Genomic DNA, 20,287 nt, shown 5'->3' with positions numbered 1-20,287 from the left:
AAAAATATAGAACGCAAACTATCAAACATATTATAGATTCCACCTCCACAAAGTGTTAACTTTCTTAATATGTGGAGGTTTTTGGCACAAACGATTTTGGGGGGAATTCTCTGGCCTCCAGCCGCATGTTTCTTGCTGTGAGATACAGCATGTCGTTCACCAGAACCGGGTCCTTCAGGTTCTGCTGCTGTCCAAAGGTTTTCCTACTGACTGCACCACATGCTACTGAGGAAACTAAGAGGGTAAGCCATCGACGGGACCTTTTGTAAGAACAGTCGGAGAATTCCAGCCAAAATTTACAAAAGGAATCCATTTCACCATAATATCAGGATAAAATGCAGGATGGAATTTTATAGGCTGACAATAAACTATTCATTTGGAGTAATGATTATTGGCCTACCCTTTACTTTTAAGATTGCTGTTGTCTGCTGATCCCCTGAGTCGCACGTATATTTTCCTGCATCTTCGGCTTTTAGGCTATGAATGAATAACGCCACAAGGGAACCTTCCTGCTTCATTTCATGCTTCTCACTGGGATGAAGAACCACAGATCCTTTCGCCCATTTCACTGCGGCACCCGGTTTTGAAATTTCACACTGCAGAATGGCGGTACTGTCCTCTTCAGCTTCTGTGTTCTGAAGCTCTTGTTTGAAAAGCACAGGAACGGCTAAGAGAGATAGCAATTGGGTTCATGCTGATGAACTTCAACTTAAATTCACATTTTATTTCTGCATAGCAAAAAATTACAAATAAACTCAGATGAAAAAAACAACCCCTGAGAAAGCTAATGACTTTCAGACTTCTACTACAATTCCTCAACAGCAATATTTAGCCATACTTGTGTTTGGAGTTGTTGTTATTGTGAGAACAGTTCTCAGATAACTCCTGGCTGTTAACGCACAAATTACTACTTTCTGGTGTCATAATATTTGTCAGCCAAAATTGAAGAATATTAGAGTTTGCACTAATGTTATAAAATCATATACCTCAACACTATCTAATAAAACAACTCATCTCCTACCCACTATTAAATTAGCCTCTAACAAGTGCATCATAAGTAGGCATTCCATTTCGATGTAGCTCCGGTCTCCTCAGCATTATTTTCAAAATATTTCAAAATACTTGAGTGAATTTAAATGCTGACATATTACCCACAATTGTCACTCTAATGCACAAAAATATAGAACATAAACTATAAAACAAATTACAGATTTCACCTCAAAGGTGTTAACTTTCTTAATACGTCGCGGTGTTTGGCACAAAAAATTTTGGGGGCAATTCTCTGGCCTCCAGCCGATTGTCTTTTGCGGTGAGATACAGCATATCGTTCGCCAGAACCGGGTCCTTCAGGTTCTGCTGCTGTCAAAACATATTCCCCATTGACTACACCACATGCTGCCGAGGAAACTACAAGGGTGAGCCATCGACGGGACCTTTTGTGTGAACAGCTGGAGAATTCCCGCCAAAGTTTACAAAAGGAATCCATTTCACCATAATATCAGGGTAAAATGCAGGATGGAATTTTGTAGGCTGACAATAAACTATTCATTTGGAGTAATGATTATTGGCCTACCCTTTACTTTTAGGATTGCTGTTGTCTGCTGATCCCCTGAGTCGCACGTATATTTTCCAGCATCTTCGGCTTTTAGGCTATGAATAAGTAACTCCACAAGGGAACCTTCCTGCTTCATTTCATGCTTCTCACTGGGATGAAGAACCACAGATCCTTTCGCCCATTTCACTGCGGCACCCGGTTTTGAAATTTCACACTGCAGAATGGCGGTACTGTCCTCTTCAGCTTCTGTGTTCTGAAGCTCTTGTTTGAAAAGCACAGGAAGGGCTAAGAGAGATAGCAATTGAGTTCATGCGGATGAACTTCAACTTAAATTCACATTTTATTTCTGCATAGCAAAAAATTACAAATAAACTCAGTTGAAAAAAACAACCCCTGAGAAAGCTAATGACTTTCAACTTCTACTACAATTCCTCAACAGCAATATTTAGCCATACTTGTGTTTGGAGTTGTTGTTATCGTGAGAACGATTCTCAGATAACTCCTGGCTGTTAACGCACAAATACTACTTCCTGGTGTCATAATATTTGTCAGCCAAAATTGAAGAATATTAGAGTTTGCACTAATGTTATAAAATCATATACCTCAACACTATCGAACAAAACAACTCATCTCCTACACACTATTAAATTAGCCTCTAACAAGTGCATCATAAGTAGGCACTCCATTTCGATGTAGCTCCGGTCTCTTAAGCATTATTTTCAAAATATTTTAGTGAATTTAAATGCTGACATATTACCCACAATTGTCACTCTAATGCATAAAAATATAGAACACCAACTATAAAACATATTAAAGATTTCACCTCCACAGTGTTAACTTTCTTAATATGTCGAGGTGTTTGGCACAAAAGGTTTTGGGGGGAATTCTCTGGTCTCCAGCTGTGTGTTTGTTGCAGTGAGATGCAGCATGTCGTTCGCCAGAACCGGGTCCTTCAGGTTCTGCCTCTGTCAAAAGATTTTCCCTATTGACTGCACCACATGCTGCCGAGGATACGACAGGGGTGAGCCATCAACAGGACCTTTTGTGTGAACAGTCGGAGAATTCCCACCAAAGTTTACAAAAGGAGTCCATTTCACCATAATATCAGGATAAAATGCAGGATGGAATTTTATAGGCTGACAATAAACTATTCATTTGGAGTAATGATTATTGGCCTACCCTTTACTTTTAGGATTGCTGTTGTCTGCTGATCCCCTGAGTCGCACGTGTATTTTCCAGCATCTTCGGCTTTTAGGCTATGAATAAGTAACTCCACAACGGAACCTTCCTGCTTCATTTCATGCTTCTCACTGGGATGAAGAACCACAGATCCTTTCCTCCATTCCACTGTAGCGCCCGGTTTTGAAATCTCACACTGCAGAATGGCGGTACTGTCCTCTTCAGCTTCTGTGTTCTGAAGCTCTTGTTTGAAAAGCACAGGAACGGCTAAGAGAGATAGCAATTGGGTTCATGCTGATGAACTTCAACTTAAATTCACATTTTACTTCTGCATAGCAAAAAATTACAAATAAACTCAGTTGAAAAAAACAAACCCTTAGGAAGCTAATGATTTTCAGACTTTCACTCCCATTCCTCAAAAGCCATACTTAGCTATACTTGTACTGAGGTGTTATCCTGAGAATGGTTGGATCAGATAAATCCTGGCTGTAAACACACAAATTACTATTTTCTTGAGACATAATATTTTCAGCAACAATTGAAGATTATAGTTTGCACTAATGTCATAAAATCATACACCTCAACAGTACCTAACAAACAACTCATCTCTTACCCACCATTAAATTGCCTCTAACAAGTGCATATTAAGTAGGCACTCCATTTCTATGTAATTCCGAACTCCTCAGCATTAATTTTAAAATACTACAAAGTATTTTCGTGAATTTAAATGCTGATATATTTCCAACAACTGTCACTCCAATGCATAAAAATATAGAACGCAAACTATCAAACATATTATAGATTCCACCTACACAAAGTGTTAACTTTCTTAATATGTGGAGGTGTTTGGCACAAACGATTTTGGGGGGAATTCTCTGGCCTCCAGCCGCATGTTTCTTGTGGTGAGTTACAGCATGTCGTTCACCAGAACCGGGTCCTTCAGGTTCTGCCGCTGTCCAAAGGTTTTCCTACTGACTGCACCACATGCTACTGAGGAAACTAAGAGGGTAAGCCATCGACGGGACCTTTTGTAAGAACAGTCGGAGAATTCCAGCCAAAATTTACAAAAGGAATCCATTTCACCATAATATCAGGATAAAATGCAGGATGGAATTTTATAGGCTGACAATAAACTATTCATTTGGAGTAATGATTATTAGCCTACCCTTTACTTTTAGGATTGCTGTTGTCTGCTGATCCCCTGAGTCGCACTTGTATTTTCCAGCATCTTCGGCTTTTAGGCTATGAATGAATAACTCCACAAGGGAACCTTCCTGCTTCATTTCATGTTTCTCACTGGGATGAAGAACCACAGATCCTTTCCTCCATTCCACTGCGGCACCCGGTTTTGAAATCTCACACTGCAGAATGGCGGTACTGTCCTCTTCAGCTTCTGTGTTCTGAAGCTCTTGTTTGAAAAGCACAGGAAGGGCTAAGAGAGATAGCAATTGGGTTCATGCTGATGAACTTCAACTTAAATTCACATTTTATTTCTGCATAGCAAAAAATTACACATAAACTCATGTGAAAAAACAACCCCTGAGAAAGCTAATGACTTTCAGACTTCCAGTACAGTTCCTGAAGAGCAATATTTAGCCCTACTTGTGTTTGGAGTTGTTGTTATCGTGAGAACGGTTGTCAGATAACTCCTGGCTGTTAACGCACAAATTACTACTTTCTGGTGTCATAACATTTGTCAGCCAGAATTGAAGAATATTATAGTTTGCACTAATGTTATAAAATCATATACCTCAACACTATCTAACAAAACAACTCATCTCCTACACACTATTAAATTAGCCTCTAACAAGTGCATCATAAGTAGGCATTCCATTTCGATGTAACTCCGGTCTCTTCAGCATTATTTTCAAAATATTTTAGAGAATTTAAATGCTGACATATTACCCACAATTGTCACTCTAATGCATAAAAATATAGAACACAAACTATAAAACATATTACAGATTTCACCTCCACAGTGTTAACTTTCTTAATATGTCGAGGTGTTTGGCACAAGAGATTTTGGGGGGAATTCTCTGGCCTCCAGCTGTGTGTTTCTTGCGGTGAGATGCAGCATGTCGTTCACCAGAACCTGGTCCTTCAGGTTCTGCCGCTGTCAAAACATTTTCCCTATTTGCTGCACCACATGCTGCCGAGGATACGACAGGGGTGAGCCATCGACGGGACCTTTGGTGAGAACAGTCGGAGAATTCCAGCCAAAATTTACAAAAGGAATCCATTTCACCATAATATCGGGATAAAATGCAGGATGGAATTTTATAGGCTGACAATAAACTATTCATTTGGAGTAATGATTATTGGCCTACCCTTTACTTTTAGGATTGCTGTTGTCTGCTGATCCCCTGAGTCGCACGTGTATTTTCCAGCATCTTCGGCTTTTAGGCTATGAATAAGTAACTCCACAACGGAACCTTCCTGCTTCATTTCATGCTTCTCACTGGGATGAAGAACCACAGATCCTTTCCTCCATTCCACTGTGGCGCCCGGTTTTGAAATCTCACACTGCAGAATGGCGGTACTGTCCTCTTCAGCTTCTATGTTCTGAAGCTCTTGTTTGAAAAGCACAGGAAGGGCTAAGAGAGATAGCAATTGGGTTCATGCTGATGAACTTCAACTTAAATTCACATTTTATTTCTGCATAGCAACAACATTACAAATAACTGCAGTTGAAAAAAACAAACCCTTAGAAAGCTGATGACTTTCAGACTTCCACTCCCATTCCTCAAGAGCCATACTTAGCTATACTTGTACTTAGGTGTTATCCTGAGACTGATTGGATCAGGTAAATCCTGGCTGTAAACGCACAAATTACTATTTTCTTGTGTCATTATATTTGTCAGCAACAATTGAAGATTATAAGAACATAAGAACATAAGAAATAGGAGCAGGCGTAGGCCATCTAGCCCTTCGAGCCTGCCCCGCCATTCAATAAGATCATGGCTGATCTGTCGTGGCTCAGTTCCACTTTCCCGCCCTCTCCCCATAACCCTTAATCCCTTCTCTTATCAAAAACCCATCAACCCGCGTCTTAAAAATATTTAGCAAGGCAGCCTCCACCACTTCAACGGGCAGAGAATTCCAGAGATTCACCACCCTTTGAGTGAAGAAGTTCCTCCTCAACTCCGTTCTAAACCGCCCCCCCTTTATCTTGAGGCTGTGCCCCCTAGCCCTACTGTCTTTTTTGAGCGGGAAGAGTCTCTCCACCTCTATCCTATCCATCCCATTCATCATCTTATATGTCTCAATGAGATCTCCCCTCATTCTTCTAAACTCTAACGAGTACAAGCCTAGTTTATTCAGCCTCTCCTCATAGTTCAACCCCCTCAACTCCGGTATCAGCCTAGTAAACCTCCTCTGCACTCCCTCCAAGGCGAAAACATCTTTGCGCAGGTGCGGCGCCCAAAACTGCACACAGTACTCCAGCTGCGGCCTCACCAATGCCCTATACAGCTGCAGCAAGACCTCCCTACTTTTATATTCAATCCCCCTCGCTATGAAGGCCAGCATCCCATTCGCCTTCCTGACCACCTGCTACACCTGCAAGCTGGGTTTTTGCGACTCATGCACAAGGACCCCGAGGTCCCTCTGCACCGTCGCCTGCTGCAGTTTTTCGCCACATAAGTAATAGTCCTTCCTACCATTATTCCTACCAAAGTGGACCACCTCACACTTGCCAACATTAAATTCCATTTGCCATTTCCTGGCCCATTCGCCCAGCCTATCTAGATCTTTCTGCAGACTCTCCACACCCTCCGCACAATTTGCCGTTCCCCCAATCTTGGTGTCATCAGCAAATTTCGACACCCTACAGTTTATAGTTTGCACTAATGTCATAAAATCATACACCTCAACAGTACCTAACAAACAACTCACCTCTTACCCACCATTAAATTGCCTCTAACAAGTGCATATTAGAACATAGAACATTACAGCGCAGTACAGGCCCTTCGGCCCTTGATGTTGCGCCGACCAGTGGAACCAATCTAATGACCCTCTAACCTAAACTATTCCAATGTTATCCATATGCCTATCCACTGACCATTTGAATGCCCTTAAAGTTGGCGAGTCCACAATTGCTGCAGGCAGGGCATTCCATGCCCTTACTACCCTCTGAGTATAGAACCTACCTCTGACATCCGTCCTATAATCACCACCCCTTAATTTAAAGCTATGTCCCCTTGTGTTAGCCATCACCATCCGAGGTCAAAGGCTCTCACTGTCCACCCTATCCAATCCTTTGATCATCTTGTATGCCTCAATTAGGTCACCTCGTAATCTTCTCTTTAATGAAAATAACCTAAAGTCCCTCAGCCTTTCCTCATAAGACCTTCCCACCATACCAGGCAACATCCTGGTAAACCTCCTCTGCACCCTTTCCAATGCCTCCGCATCTTTCTTATAATGTGGCGACCAGAACTGTACGCAATACTCCAAGTGCGGCCGCACCAGAGTTTTGTACAGTTGTAACATGACCTCACGGCTCCGAAATTCAGTCCCTCTACTAATAAAAGCTAACACACCGTACACCTCCTTAACAACCTTATCAACCTGGGTGCCAACTTTCAGGGATCTATGCACATGTACACCGAGATCTCTCTGCTCGTCGACACTACCAAGAGTCCTTCCATTAGCCCTATATTCTGTACTCCTGTTACTCTTACCAAAGTGAATCACTTCACACTTTTCCGTATTAAACTCCATCTGCCGCCTCTCGGCCCAGCGCTGCAGCTTATGTATGCCCCTCTGCAAACTGTAACATCCATCCTTACTGTTTACAACTCCGCTGACTTTGGTGTCGTCAGCAAATTTACTAACCCATCCTTCTACACCCTCATCTAGGTCATTTATAAAAATGACAAACAGCAGTGGTCCCAAAACAGATCCCTGAGGTACACCACTTGTAACTGAACTCCAGGTTGAATATTTCCCATCAACCACCACCCTCTGTCTTTTATCAGCTAGCCAATGCCTGATCCAAACTGCTAAATCACCCTCAATCCCATGCATCTGCCTTTTCTGCAATAGCCTACCATGGGGAACCTTATCAAATGCTTTGCTAAAATCCATATACACCGCATCAACTGCCTTACCCTTATCCACCTCTTTGGTCACCTTTTCAAAAATCTCGATAAGTTTTGTGAGGCATGATCTACCCTTCACAAAACTGTGTTGACTATCCCTAATCAATTTATTTCCCTCTAGATGATGTGAAATACTCTCCCTTAGAATTCTTTCCAAAACTTTGCCCACAACAGAAGGAATTCTCACTGGTCTATAATTCCCAGGATGGTCTCTACTCCCCTTCTTGAACAAGGGGACAACATTTGCTATCCTGCAGTCTTCCGGCACTATACCTGAAACCAATGATGACATGAAGATCAAAGCCAAAGGCTCTGCAATCTCCTCCCTAGCCTCCCAGAGAATCCTAGGGTAAATCCCATCCGGCCCAGGGGACTTATCTATTTTCATACTCTCAAGAATTGCCAACACCTCCTCCTTATGTACCTCAATCCCGTCTAGTCTACTACCTGGTATCACAGTATCCTCCTCGACTACACTGACATTTTCCTGCGTGAATACTGACGAAAAATACTCATTCGGTGTCTCTCCTATCTCTTCAGGCTCCACGCACAACTTCCAACTGCTGTCTCTGACTGGCCCTAATCTTGCCCTAACGAATCTTTTATTCTTGACATACCTGTAGGAAGCTTTAGAATCTCCCTTGATCCTATCCGCCAAAGTCTTCTCATGTCCTCTTCTAGCTCTTCTTAACTCTCTCTTTAGCTCCTTCCTGGCTAATTTATAACTCTCCAGTGCCCTAACTGAGCCTTCACATCTCATCTTTACATAAGCCTCCTTCTTCCTCTTCAGCAGAGATTCAACTTCCTTAGTACACCAAGGTTCCCTCGCTCGACCACTTCCTCCCTGCCTGACAGGTACATATTTATCGAGGACTCGCAGTAGCTGCTCCTTGAATAAGCTCCACATTTCAGATGTTCCCAGCCCCTGCAATTTCCTACTCCACCCTATGTATCCTAAATCTCACCTAGTAGCCTCATAATTACCTTTCCCCCAGCTGGTGTGCCTCAGGGATCTGTTTTGGGGCCACTGCTGTTTGTAATTTTTATAAACGATCTGGATGAGGGTATATATGGGTGGATCAGTAAATTTGCTGATGACACCAAAGTCGGAGGAGTGGTAGATAGTGAAGAGGGGTGTCATAGTTTACAGAGAGACTTGGTCAAGTTGCAGAGCTGGGCCGAGAGGTGGCAGATGGAGTTTAACGCGGAAAAGTGTGAGGTAATTCACTTTGGCAGGAATAACAGATGTGTAGAGTATAGGGCTAACGGTAGGACTCTGAATAGTGTTGATGAACAGAGGGATCTAGGTGTATGTGTACACAGATCCCTGAAAGTTGGGAATCAAGTAGATAAGGTTGTTAGGAAGGCATACGGTGTCTTGGCGTTTATTGGTAGGGGGATTGAATTTAGGAGCCGCAACGTCATGTTGCAACTGTACAAAACTCTGGTGCGGCCGCACTTGGAGTATTGTGCGCACTTCTGGTCCCCACATTATAGGAAGGATGTGGAGGCATTGGAGAGGGTGCAGAGGAGGTTTACCAGGATGTTGCCTGGTATGGAGGGAAGGTCCTATGAGGAGAGACTGAGGGATTTGAGGTTGTTTTCGTTAGAAAGAAGGCGGCTAAGAGGGGACCTTATTGAAACATACAAGATGATTAGAGGTTTAGATAGGGTGGACAGTGATAGCCTTTTTCCTCGGATGGAGAAAGCTAGCACGAGGGGGCATAGCTTTAAATTAAGGGGTGGTAGTTATAGGACGGATGTCAGAGGTAGGTTCTTTACCCAGAGGGTGGTGAGAGATTGGAATGCCCTACCTGCTGCAGTTGTAGATGCGCCTAGTTTGGGGGCGTTTAACAGAACCATGGATAGGTTTATGGATGGAAAGGGATTGGTTTAGGTTAGAGGGTGACTGCTTTTTTAATTGGTCGGCGCAACATCGTGGGCCGAACGGCCTGTTCTGCGCTGTAATGTTCGATGTTCTACGTTCTATAACTTCTGCCCTTCGGTATATGCCTATCCCTTTCCATCACTAAGGTAAACGTAACCGAACTGCGGTCACTATCACCAAAGTGCTCACCTACCTCCAAGTCTAACACCTGGCCTGGTTCATTACCCAGTACCAAATCCAACGTAACCTCACCTCTTGTTGGCCTATCTACATACTGTATCATGAAACCTTCCTGCACACATTGGACAAAAACTGACCCCTCTAACGTGCTTGAACTATAGCTTTTCCAATCGATATTTGTAAAGTTAAAGTCCCCCATAACAACTACTCTGTTACTTTCACACCTATCCAGGATCATCTTTGCAATCCTTTCCTCTACATCTCTAGAACTTTTTGGAGGCCTATAAAAAACTCCCAACAGTGTGATCTCTCCTTTCCTGTTTCTAATCTCAGCCCATACTACCTCAATAGACAGGTCCACATCAAACGTCCTTTCTGCCACCGTAATACTGCCCTTGAATAACAATGCCACGCCTCCCCCTCTTTTGCCACCTTCTCTGTTCTGACTGAAACATCTGAACCCCGGAACCTGCAACAACCAGTAGACAATAAGTAGGCACTCCATTTCTATGTAATTCCGATCTCCTCAGCATTAATTTTAAAATACTACAAAGTACTTTAGTGAATTTAAATGCTGATATATTTCCAACAACTGTCACTCCAATGCATACAAATATAGAATGCAAACTATAAAACATATTATAGATTCCACCTCCACAAAGTGTTAACTTTCTTAATATGTGGAGGTGTTTGGCACAAATGATTTTGGGGGGAATTCTCTGGCCTCCAGCCGCATGTTTCTTGTGGTGAGATACAGCACGTCGTTCGCCAGAACCGGGTCCTTCAGGTTCTGCCGCTGTCCAAAGGTTTTCCTACTGACTGCACCACATGCTACTGAGGAAACTAAGAGGGTAAGCCATCGACGGGACCTTTTGTGAGAACAGTCGAAGAATTCCAGCCAAAATTTACAAAAGGAATCCATTTCACCATAATATCAGGATAAAATGCAGGATGGAATTTTATAGGCTGACAATAAACTATTCATTTGGAGTAATGATTATTGGCCTACCCTTTACTTTTAGGATTGCTGTTGTCTGCTGATCCCCTGAGTTGCACGTGTATTTTCCAGCATCTTCAGCTTTTAGGCTATGAATGAATAACTCCACAAGGGAACCTTCCTGCTTCATTTCATGCTTCTCACTGGGATGAAGAACCACAGATCCTTTCCTCCATTCCACTGCGGCACCCGGTTTTGAAATCTCACACTGCAGAATGGCGGTACTGTCCTCTTCAGCTTCTTTGTTCTGAAGCTCTTGTTTGAAAAGCACAGGAATGGCTAAGAGAGATAGCAATTGGGTTCATGCTGATGAACTTCAACTTAAATTCACATTTTATTTCTGCATAGCAAAAAATTACAAACAAACTCAGTTGAAAAAACAACCCCTGAGAAAGCCAATGACTTTCAGACTTCTACTACAATTCCCCAAGAGCAATATTTAGCCATACTTGTGTTTGGAGTTGTTGTTATCATGAGAACGGCTGTCAGATAACTCCTGGCTGTTAACGCACAAATACTACTTTCTGGTGTCATAATATTTGTCAGCCAAAATTGAAGAATATTATAGTTTGCACTAATGTTATAAAATCATATACCTCAACACTATCTAACAAAACAACTCATCTCCTACCCACTATTAAATTAGCCTCTAACAAGTGCATATTAAGTAGGCACTCCATTTCGATGTGGCTCCGGTCTCCTCAGCATTAATTTCAAAATAATTCAAAATATTTTAGTGAATTTAAATGCTGACATATTACCCACAATTGTCACTCTAATGCACAAAAATATAGAACACAAACTATAAAACATACTACAGATTTCACCTCAAAAGTGTTAACTTTCTTAATATGTCGAGGTGTTTGGCACAAAAGATTTTGGGGGGAATTCTCTGGCTTCCAGCCGCGCGTTTCTTGCGGTGAGATACAGCATGTCGTTCGCCAGAACCAGGTCCTTCAGGTTCAACCGCTGTCAAAAGATCTTCCCTATTGACTCCACCTCACACTGCCAAGGAAACTACAAGGGTGAGCCATCGACGGGACCTTTTGTGTGAACAGTCAGAGAATTTCCGCCAAAGTTTACAAAAGGAATCCATTTCACCATAATATCAGGATAAAATGCAGGATGGAATTTCATTGGCTGACAATAAACTATTCATTTTGAGTAATGGTTATTGGCCTACCCTTTACTTTTAGGATTGCTGTTGTCTGCTGATCCCCTGAGTCGCACGTGTATTTTCCAGCATCTTCGGCTTTTAGGCTATGAATAAGTAATTCCACAAGGGAACCTTCCTGCTTCATTTCATGCTTCTCACTGGGATGAAGAACCACAGATCCTTTCCTCCATTCCACTGTGGCGCCCGGTTTTGAAATCTCACACTGCAGAATGGCGATACTGTCCTCTTCAGCTTCTTTCTTCTGAAGCTCTTGTTTGAAAAGCACTGGAAGGGCTAAGAGAGATAGCAATTGTGTTCATGCTGAAGAATGTAAGATTCATGTCTGATTTCTTAACATCCACCAAATCTCAGACCTTTCCTGCCACAGCTTTGCTCACCTGATATGCTTGCTTGAGCTCTGATATCCCACTGTCCCTTTACACTTCATGCGAAATTGGTATAAGCCCATAGGTTGCAGTCAATATTTACATTTACTTGGCACTTTAGGTACCTTGTTATCAAATCTATGCAACTTTATGACTAAACAAGCTATCCACAACTCTTAAGGGCAGTATCTGAAGTGATCATTTCTGAACAGAATTTACGTTCTCCACTCTCCAGTTCTCTTTCAAGGCTCCTCACAAAGGTGGTGGAAAATCCAGGCCTATTGTCCCAGGATAGCCTTATGCTAAAATTGCAGTAATTCATCTGCCTTGCTGCTTGCTAAGACTAAGCATACTGTAGCACTGAAGGCTTGTACTTGTGAACCTTCCATTCTAAGAATGAGATTCGTTTCTGAGCAAAAGTGAACTTCAGAATTCCATAGGCTGCGTAATTTGACAGGTAATAGTTGCCACTCTGCAATGCTATAAGGGTTTTGTCTCTTCGTAGCTGTCATCTTCACTTGCCTTTAATCAATATGTACCCTCATAATGCTCTCCCGACTTGTGCAAAAAGCAGAAAGACTGTATGTTCAATTACTGCCTGACATATAGCTCAGCACAAAACCCAGCCAATTTTCCATCATTCAATAACCTAGAAAGCTTCTGCAAAGGGACTAACTGACACTCTCGGCTAAGAAAAAGAACATAAGCTGACAGCAATGTTCAAATGAGACCAGAAGAAAAAGTTGAGACCGAAAGTCTAATTATTCCTGACAGGCTGCAGAGGACACAACACCCACTCTGCAAATTTCTTACAGTTCCGGGAGGAAAATTAATTGTGCCAGCCCTGACTCCCCACCGGGTATAAATTATTGCCAAAATGTAGTAAAATTCAAAATTTTGATAGTAACATATTCAGTTTAAACATTACAAACAATAAAGTAGATGATGTGACATGTATCTCAGTAAGACATCCCAAGTGATGAAAATTAGAAGTTTATTTACTGAATAATGACATACCCTTCACTTTTAACAATGCAGTTGTCTTTTGATCCCCTGAGTCGCACGTATATTTTCCGGCATCTTCAACCTTTAGATTACGAATAAGCAACTCAACACAGGAACCCGTTTGCTTTATTTCATGCTTCTCACTGGGATGAAGAACCACAGATCCTTTCCTCCATTCCACTGGGGCACCCGGTTTTGAAATCTCACACTGCAGAATGGCAGTACTGTCCTCTTCAGCTTCTTTGTTCTGAAGCTCTTGTTTGAAAAGCACAGGAAGGGCTAAGAGAGACAATATTGAGTTCATGCTGATGAACTTCAGCTAAAATTCATGTTTTATTTCAATTTCAAATAAACTCAGGTAAAAAAATGCCTGAAAAAGCTAATGACCATCAGGATTCCACTATTAATCCTCAAGAGCCATACTTGCTCTTAGAGTTGTTGTTATCAGAAGAACTGTTGAATTAGGTCATTCTTGGATATCAACATATAAAATGTTACTTTCTTACGTCATCCCTTTTGCCAGCCTGAATCGATGAATGTTACAGTTTGTAATAGTGTCATTAAATCATATACCTTGACAATACCTCACATAACAACTAGTCTCCTACCCATTGTTAACTTAGCCTCTATCAAGTGGACACCCTGGGGGAATTCTCACAAAAGCACTGAATTTGTGGGAAAACTGTACTAGATCACAACTGTTTTGTCAGTTCAACTTCTCACTCGAATCTCCTCACTCTGTCCACTACAGAGGTCCCAATCGTGAATCTCATTAAAAACCGGGGGCAGGGGGTGCTATTCACACCGGACTCTGACAGTGCTGGAAGACTGTGCAGTGATCCATATCTGTCAGTCTCCCCGTTTGCTGGCCATCTCAATTGCGAGCCAGCACAGGGCCCCCGCAATGCTGCCCCTCCAGCCTTCCCCATAGCCCAATCACGTAGCCCCTCACAACAATTCCCGAGCCAGCGTGAGCCACCCCGTCTCCCTGGAGCATCTCGATATCCAGCCCAAACCCCCCAGCAGTGGCGATCTCCCATCATCCTTCACCTCAGCAGACCCACCCCCCACTTCCGGTAGACCAAGCCCCCCCAATTGCTGCCCTCTCTCCATCCCACACCGATCCCCATGCAGAGTGGCAGCGGGAACCCCCACCCCCACCAATCCCTCCTAGGCCCCGCTCACAATAGGCCCTGCCCCCTTGGCAATGTCCAATGCTTGATAGGCAATGCCAAGGTGCCCCCTAGGCATGAGCACTTTGCTCCTTGGGCAGTGGCAGGGGGCACAAACTGGTACTGCCAGGGTGCCCATGCCCAGGGGACACCTCCCCCTGGGGGGCCCAGATTGCCCCCCTCCATTTCAGCGTAGCCTCCCAGAAGTTTCCCCAACATGGAGAGCTAGTCTAAAACCGTCGGTTTGAAGTACTCCTGGTGGAGTGAGAGATTCAATCAGGACCGGTAAGTTCCTGATAATCACATTTAAAATACATTTAAAACATATTAAAACAAAACTCAAATGATTTATCTGTCTTCCCACTGGTTTCCAGCGTGGTCTGGTCTCCGACCTTTCTCCAGGTCTGGGAGATGCACATGCGTTCCCAGCGCATGCGCAAATCCTGAAACAAGGCCGGCAACACACATCTCCTACCCCAACTTGCCAAAAAAGTTGAGGGTCAGGATGGGAGAATTGCACCCCCCCCCCAACCATTTTTATGTAATTCCAGGCTGCTCAGCATAAATTTCAAACCAGTTCCGAATATTTTTTGAATTTAAATGCTGACATATTTCCAACAAATACCACTCTAATGAGTAAAAATATAGAACATGAACTATAAAACATATTGCAATTTCCACCTCCTAAAAGTGCTGACTTTCTTAATATGGAGACTATAAGGAATATCTTCTAGTTCGGGAATGACACAAAATTAGACAGGAATAATGGCTACGGAGAATTTGGACAGATTACTGTGTGGGCAAGAACATGGCAGATGGAATATAATATGGAAAAATGTCAGGTTATCCACTTTGGTAGAAGGAACAAATGTGCAGAGTATTTCCTAAATGAAAAGAGATTAGAAAGTATGATGTAAAAGCAGACCCGGTGTCTTTGTCCATAAATCAGTGAATGCTAACATGGAGGTCCATCAAATGTTTCTTGCAAGAGGATATCAGTACAGGGGTAGTGAGGTCTTCTTCAATTGTATAGAGGTATGATTAGACCACACTTTGTGGGTTGTGTGCAGTTTTCAGTCTCTTACCTCAAAAAGGGTATTATTGCCATAGAGAAAATGCAACATAGGTTCATCAAACTTGTGATGAGATATTGCTCAAGCTAAGCCTGTATACTCTCAAGTTTTGAAGCATGAGAGGTGACCTAATTGAAATCTACAAAATAATTAAAGGAATATACACAGTTGATGCAGACAAAGGGTGAAATTTTCCAGTCCCACCCGCCATGGGAATCATAGCAAATGGGACACAGACCATGCAAAAGCCCGTTGACCTCAGGTGGGATTTTCCGGTTTTGGGGCACGTGCAGCCAGAAAATCCCATCCACGGTGTCTCCCTTGGTTGGGGAGTCTAGAGCCAGGGGCATTATTTCAAAACAAAAAGGATGCCACTGAGACCTGAGATGAAGAGAAATTTCTTCAAACCGAGGGTTGTGAACCTGTGGAAGGTCAGTCATTGTGTAATTTGTAAGTAGAGTACTGATAGGTTTCTGATTAACAATAATGTAAAGCATTACGGGGCTAGTGTGTAAGGGCATTGAAATGTCTGATCAGCCATGAATGGCGCAGCAGGCTCGATTGCCTGAATGGTCTACTCCTTTTTCTCTGTTCCTATATCATTATGAATAAAATAGTAAATTAAATTTTATAAGGTGACAATCTATTCATTAAGAGCAATGCTCTTTGATCTACCCTTTACTTTTAGGATTGTGATTGTTTGCTGATCCCCTGAATTACATGTATATTTTCCGGCATCTTCGGAATTTAGGTTATGAGTAAGTAACTCAATCCAACAACTATTCTGGTTAATTTCATACTTCTCACTGGGATGAAGCACCACAGATCCTTTCCTCTATTGCACTGGGGCAGCAGGTTTTGAAATCTCACACTGCAGAATGACAATAGTGTCCTCTTCAGCTTCTTTGCTCTGAAGCTCTTGTTTGAAAAATACAAGGGCTAAGGGAAACAGTAATTGAATTAACGATGATGAATTTGAGATTCAAGTCTGATTTCGGAACATCCACGAATTTTCAAATAAACTGACTAAAAAACAGGGTCTGAGGAAGTGATTCAATATGAGGATTCAGTTAATATTCTGTCAGACATGATAAGCCGAATGGCCTTCTTTTGCACTGTAACAATTCTGCTTCTTCAATACTCTGGCCATCGCTGCCTTAGCTGCTTCACAGAACTGCAGGATTGGATTAGTTTAAGAAATTGCTGTTAATTTAAAACTGTATTACATTTATGTAACCTCACATAGCAATGATACCAGCTTCTGCATTTTGCAGCTCTTGATTAAAAAGCGGAGCCAAGACTGAGGGAAACAGTATTTTAATTCCTAATGTGTCACAGCATGGATACCTGTCTGTGATATCAGAGAGACTGTGGTTATCAAAATACCGCTCTATTCAACTTTACTGAAATAATGCATTCTAATAGTAAGTTCTGATTAAACGGCAGCATAAAATACTTGACCATACTATAATGGCAGATTTTTTTATGTTATATTGTCTTCAATCAGTTTCATCAGTCCTTCATTACACTTTCTACTCACTGTGTAGCTGCAAGATGTCTTCAAATTCCCCAGGTCAGTTATTGCTTTGTAATTCCTGATATTTATCCATTTTCTTACATTTAGATACTTTGCAGAATCTCAAATCTGATTGTGCTAATTCAATATAACATTTGAATTATATGTGGCATAATATTATTTTATAATGACAATCGGAATCCATGACAAAACTAAAAGTTTGATTCTAACTTTTGGGCATTGGTGAGGTTAAGATCTAGCAGGTTTAAGCAAAAATCAGGTGGAGACTGAGACCAACATGGACAGGTGCAAAAGAATAGTGCTGGTGCAGGGCTTCCAATAGGCTGCAAGTGGTGACAGAGGATGGTATTGTCGTGGATACAGAGATCCAATGATTTTTGCTTATTTTGGTCCAAAAGGAGTATGTAGAATTTAAAACACTAATCTTACCAGGACATATGCTGCCTCTCACTAGGTTTGGTGTTTTATGATCTCAAGTTAAATAGCATCACAGATTTTCTACACAAAATATATTCCACACCCAGTCTGGAGTAAGTAAAGATGGTGGGAATGCATCAGAACCAGCCTCAACATCTGAGCTCTCCTGCCCATCAATCTAACCATGTGTGGATGAAAAAATTCAACACATAAATTGCTTCTTTTGCATAGTTTACCACAATCACTAATCCTTAGTGTCCATGATTTTTTAAAAATGAAGCTTAGTAGAGATACTGATAAGAAATTTCAGTAAGTGGTAAGTGGTGTTATTGGATTTGCCACTGGTTTTACATCACACTCAATTTACTCCAATTGAATTCCATTCATTTTTCATTTAAGTCAATGGAATGAAAAATTGAGACAATGTTGGAATCAGGTAAATGGCAAACCTGAACCTTGCCAAACAAAGAATTTTTAAAAATCAATATTTTACAGATAATGAAAGTAAATGATACTATCCTGCTAACAAAAGATTAGCAAAAATTATGAATTGTGTGAAGAATCACAAATGACAAAATTTCTCTCTTTGCATTGCAATATCCGACAAGTGTTGTGTTACCTTTCACTGTTAAGGAGGCAGTGGTCTGTTGATCTCCAGAATCACAGCTGTATTCTCCAGCATCTTCTAATTTTAGGCTGTGAATAAGCAATTCAACACAACAGCCATTTTGCTTCATTTCATGCTTGTTACTTGAATGAAGCAGCATTGATCCCTTTCTCCATTTCACAGCGGCATCAGGTTTGGTGACCTCACAAATCAGTCGAGCGGTTCTATCCTCTTCAACCTCCTGATTTTCAAGTTCTTTCTTGAAAAGTACAGGTAAGGCTGGGAGACAGTAATTTGCAAGAATTAGTTCAATTAACATGAAAACTAATGGTAACTATGAGTCACATAATATTGTGATAAAAACCACAGAACCCAAGTATTAGGAGCAGGAGTAAGTCTGTCAGGCCTTCCCTGCCATTCAATAAGATCATGACTGGTCTGATTGAGGGCTCAATTCCATTTACCTATCTGCCCACAGCCCCATTCCTCCAAAACCCTTGACTTCCTTGTCCATCAAGAATCTATCTATTTCAGCTTTGAGGAAACGTAATGATCCAGCCTCCACTCCTTCCTGCCGAAGAGAATTCCATGGACTAATGATCCTTTGAGAGAAAATAACTCTCCTCAACTCTAACTTAAATGATCTGGAGATGCCGGCGTTGGATTGGGATGGGCACAGTAAGGTCTCTCACAATGCCAGGTTAAAGTCCAACAGGTTTATTTGGTAGCACAAGCTTTCGGACCGCTGCCCCTTCATCAGATGAGTGACACACTCACTGCCAAAGAAACCTGTTGGACTTTAACCTGGTATTGTGAAACTAATTTAAATGGGAGAGCTCTATTTTTAAATGTGTTCATGAGCTCTACTCTCCCCACAAGAGAAACATCCTCCTGGTATCAATCCAATCAATCCCCTCAGCATCTTATATGGTTTAATGAAAAGTGAAGAAGGGCATGCCAGGACCATCAGCAGGCATACATAAAAATGAGATGTGAACATAGTGAAGCTACAATGCAGGACTTACATGTGTACCAAACTGAATAAGCAGTAAGGGATGGAGGTAAGTGATTCCACAACCAGTAGATCAGAATAAGCCCTGCAGTTCTGCCACATCCAGCCATGAATGGTGGTGGACAATTAAACAACTCACTGGAGGAAGAGGCTCCCAAATATCCCCATCATCAATGATGGAGGAGCCCAGCACATCAGTGCAAAAAAAAAACCTGAAGCATTTGCAACAATCTTCAGCCAGGAGTGCAGAGTAGATGATCTGTCCTGGCCTCCTCCAATGACCTGCAGTATCACAGGTGTCAGTCTTCAGCCAATTTAGTTTACTCCATTTGATATCAAGGAACGGCTGAAGACACTGGACACAGCAAGACTATGGGCCCTGACAACATTCCAGCAATTGAACACAAGACTCGTACTCCAGAATCTGCCGTACTGCTAGCCAAGCTGTTCCAGTACAGCTACAAAATGAACATAGAACATTACAGCGCAGTACAGGCCCTTCGGCCCTCGATGTTGCGCCGACCAGTGGAACCAATCTAATGACCCTCTAACCTAAACTATTCCAATATTATCCATATGCCTATCCAATGACCATTTAAATGCCCTTAAAGTTGGCGAGTCCACAACTGCTGCAGGCAGGGCATTCCACGCCCTCACTACCCTCTGAGTAAAGAACCTACCTCTGACATCCGTCCTTTATTTATCACGCTTCAATTTAAAGCTATGTCCCCTCATGTTAGCCATCACCATCCGAGGAAAAAGGCTCTCTTTGTCCACCCTAACTAATCCTCTGATCATCTTGTATCCTCAATTAGGTCACCTCTTAACCTTCTTCTCTCTAACAAAAACAACCTCAAGTCCCTCAGCCTTTCCTCATAAGACCTTCCCACCATACCAGGCAACATCCTGGTGAACCTCCTCTGCACCTTTTCCGATGCTTCCACATCCTTCATATAATGCGGCGACCAGAACTGTACGCAATACTCCAAGTGCGACTGCACCAGAGTTTTGTACAGCTGCA

The 20,287-nt window shown here is 42.1% G+C and overlaps 1 protein-coding gene across 1 annotated transcript in view; it reads right to left on the bottom strand.

The window, feature by feature from the left end:
• obscnb (obscurin, cytoskeletal calmodulin and titin-interacting RhoGEF b) overlaps positions 1–20,287 on the bottom strand; it is a 696,366-nt gene that overhangs the window by 358,933 nt on the left and 317,146 nt on the right. The window contains exons 32-40 of the mRNA XM_080214757.1: positions 18,267–18,533; positions 13,461–13,727; positions 12,085–12,351; positions 10,914–11,180; positions 5,062–5,328; positions 3,900–4,166; positions 2,735–3,001; positions 1,574–1,840; positions 401–667 (exon numbers count right to left, since the gene is read on the bottom strand). Coding sequence (XP_080070883.1) covers positions 401–667; positions 1,574–1,840; positions 2,735–3,001; positions 3,900–4,166; positions 5,062–5,328; positions 10,914–11,180; positions 12,085–12,351; positions 13,461–13,727; positions 18,267–18,533 — 2,403 coding nt within the window. The remainder of the gene's footprint in view (positions 1–400; positions 668–1,573; positions 1,841–2,734; positions 3,002–3,899; positions 4,167–5,061; positions 5,329–10,913; positions 11,181–12,084; positions 12,352–13,460; positions 13,728–18,266; positions 18,534–20,287) is intronic.

This window comes from Carcharhinus amblyrhynchos, chromosome 2, assembly GCF_965287045.1.
Source record: "Carcharhinus amblyrhynchos chromosome 2, sCarAmb.v2.hapA, whole genome shotgun sequence".
Taxonomy (NCBI): Eukaryota; Metazoa; Chordata; class Chondrichthyes; order Carcharhiniformes; family Carcharhinidae; genus Carcharhinus; species Carcharhinus amblyrhynchos.
This window is presented reverse-complemented; position numbering and strand designations above follow the sequence as displayed.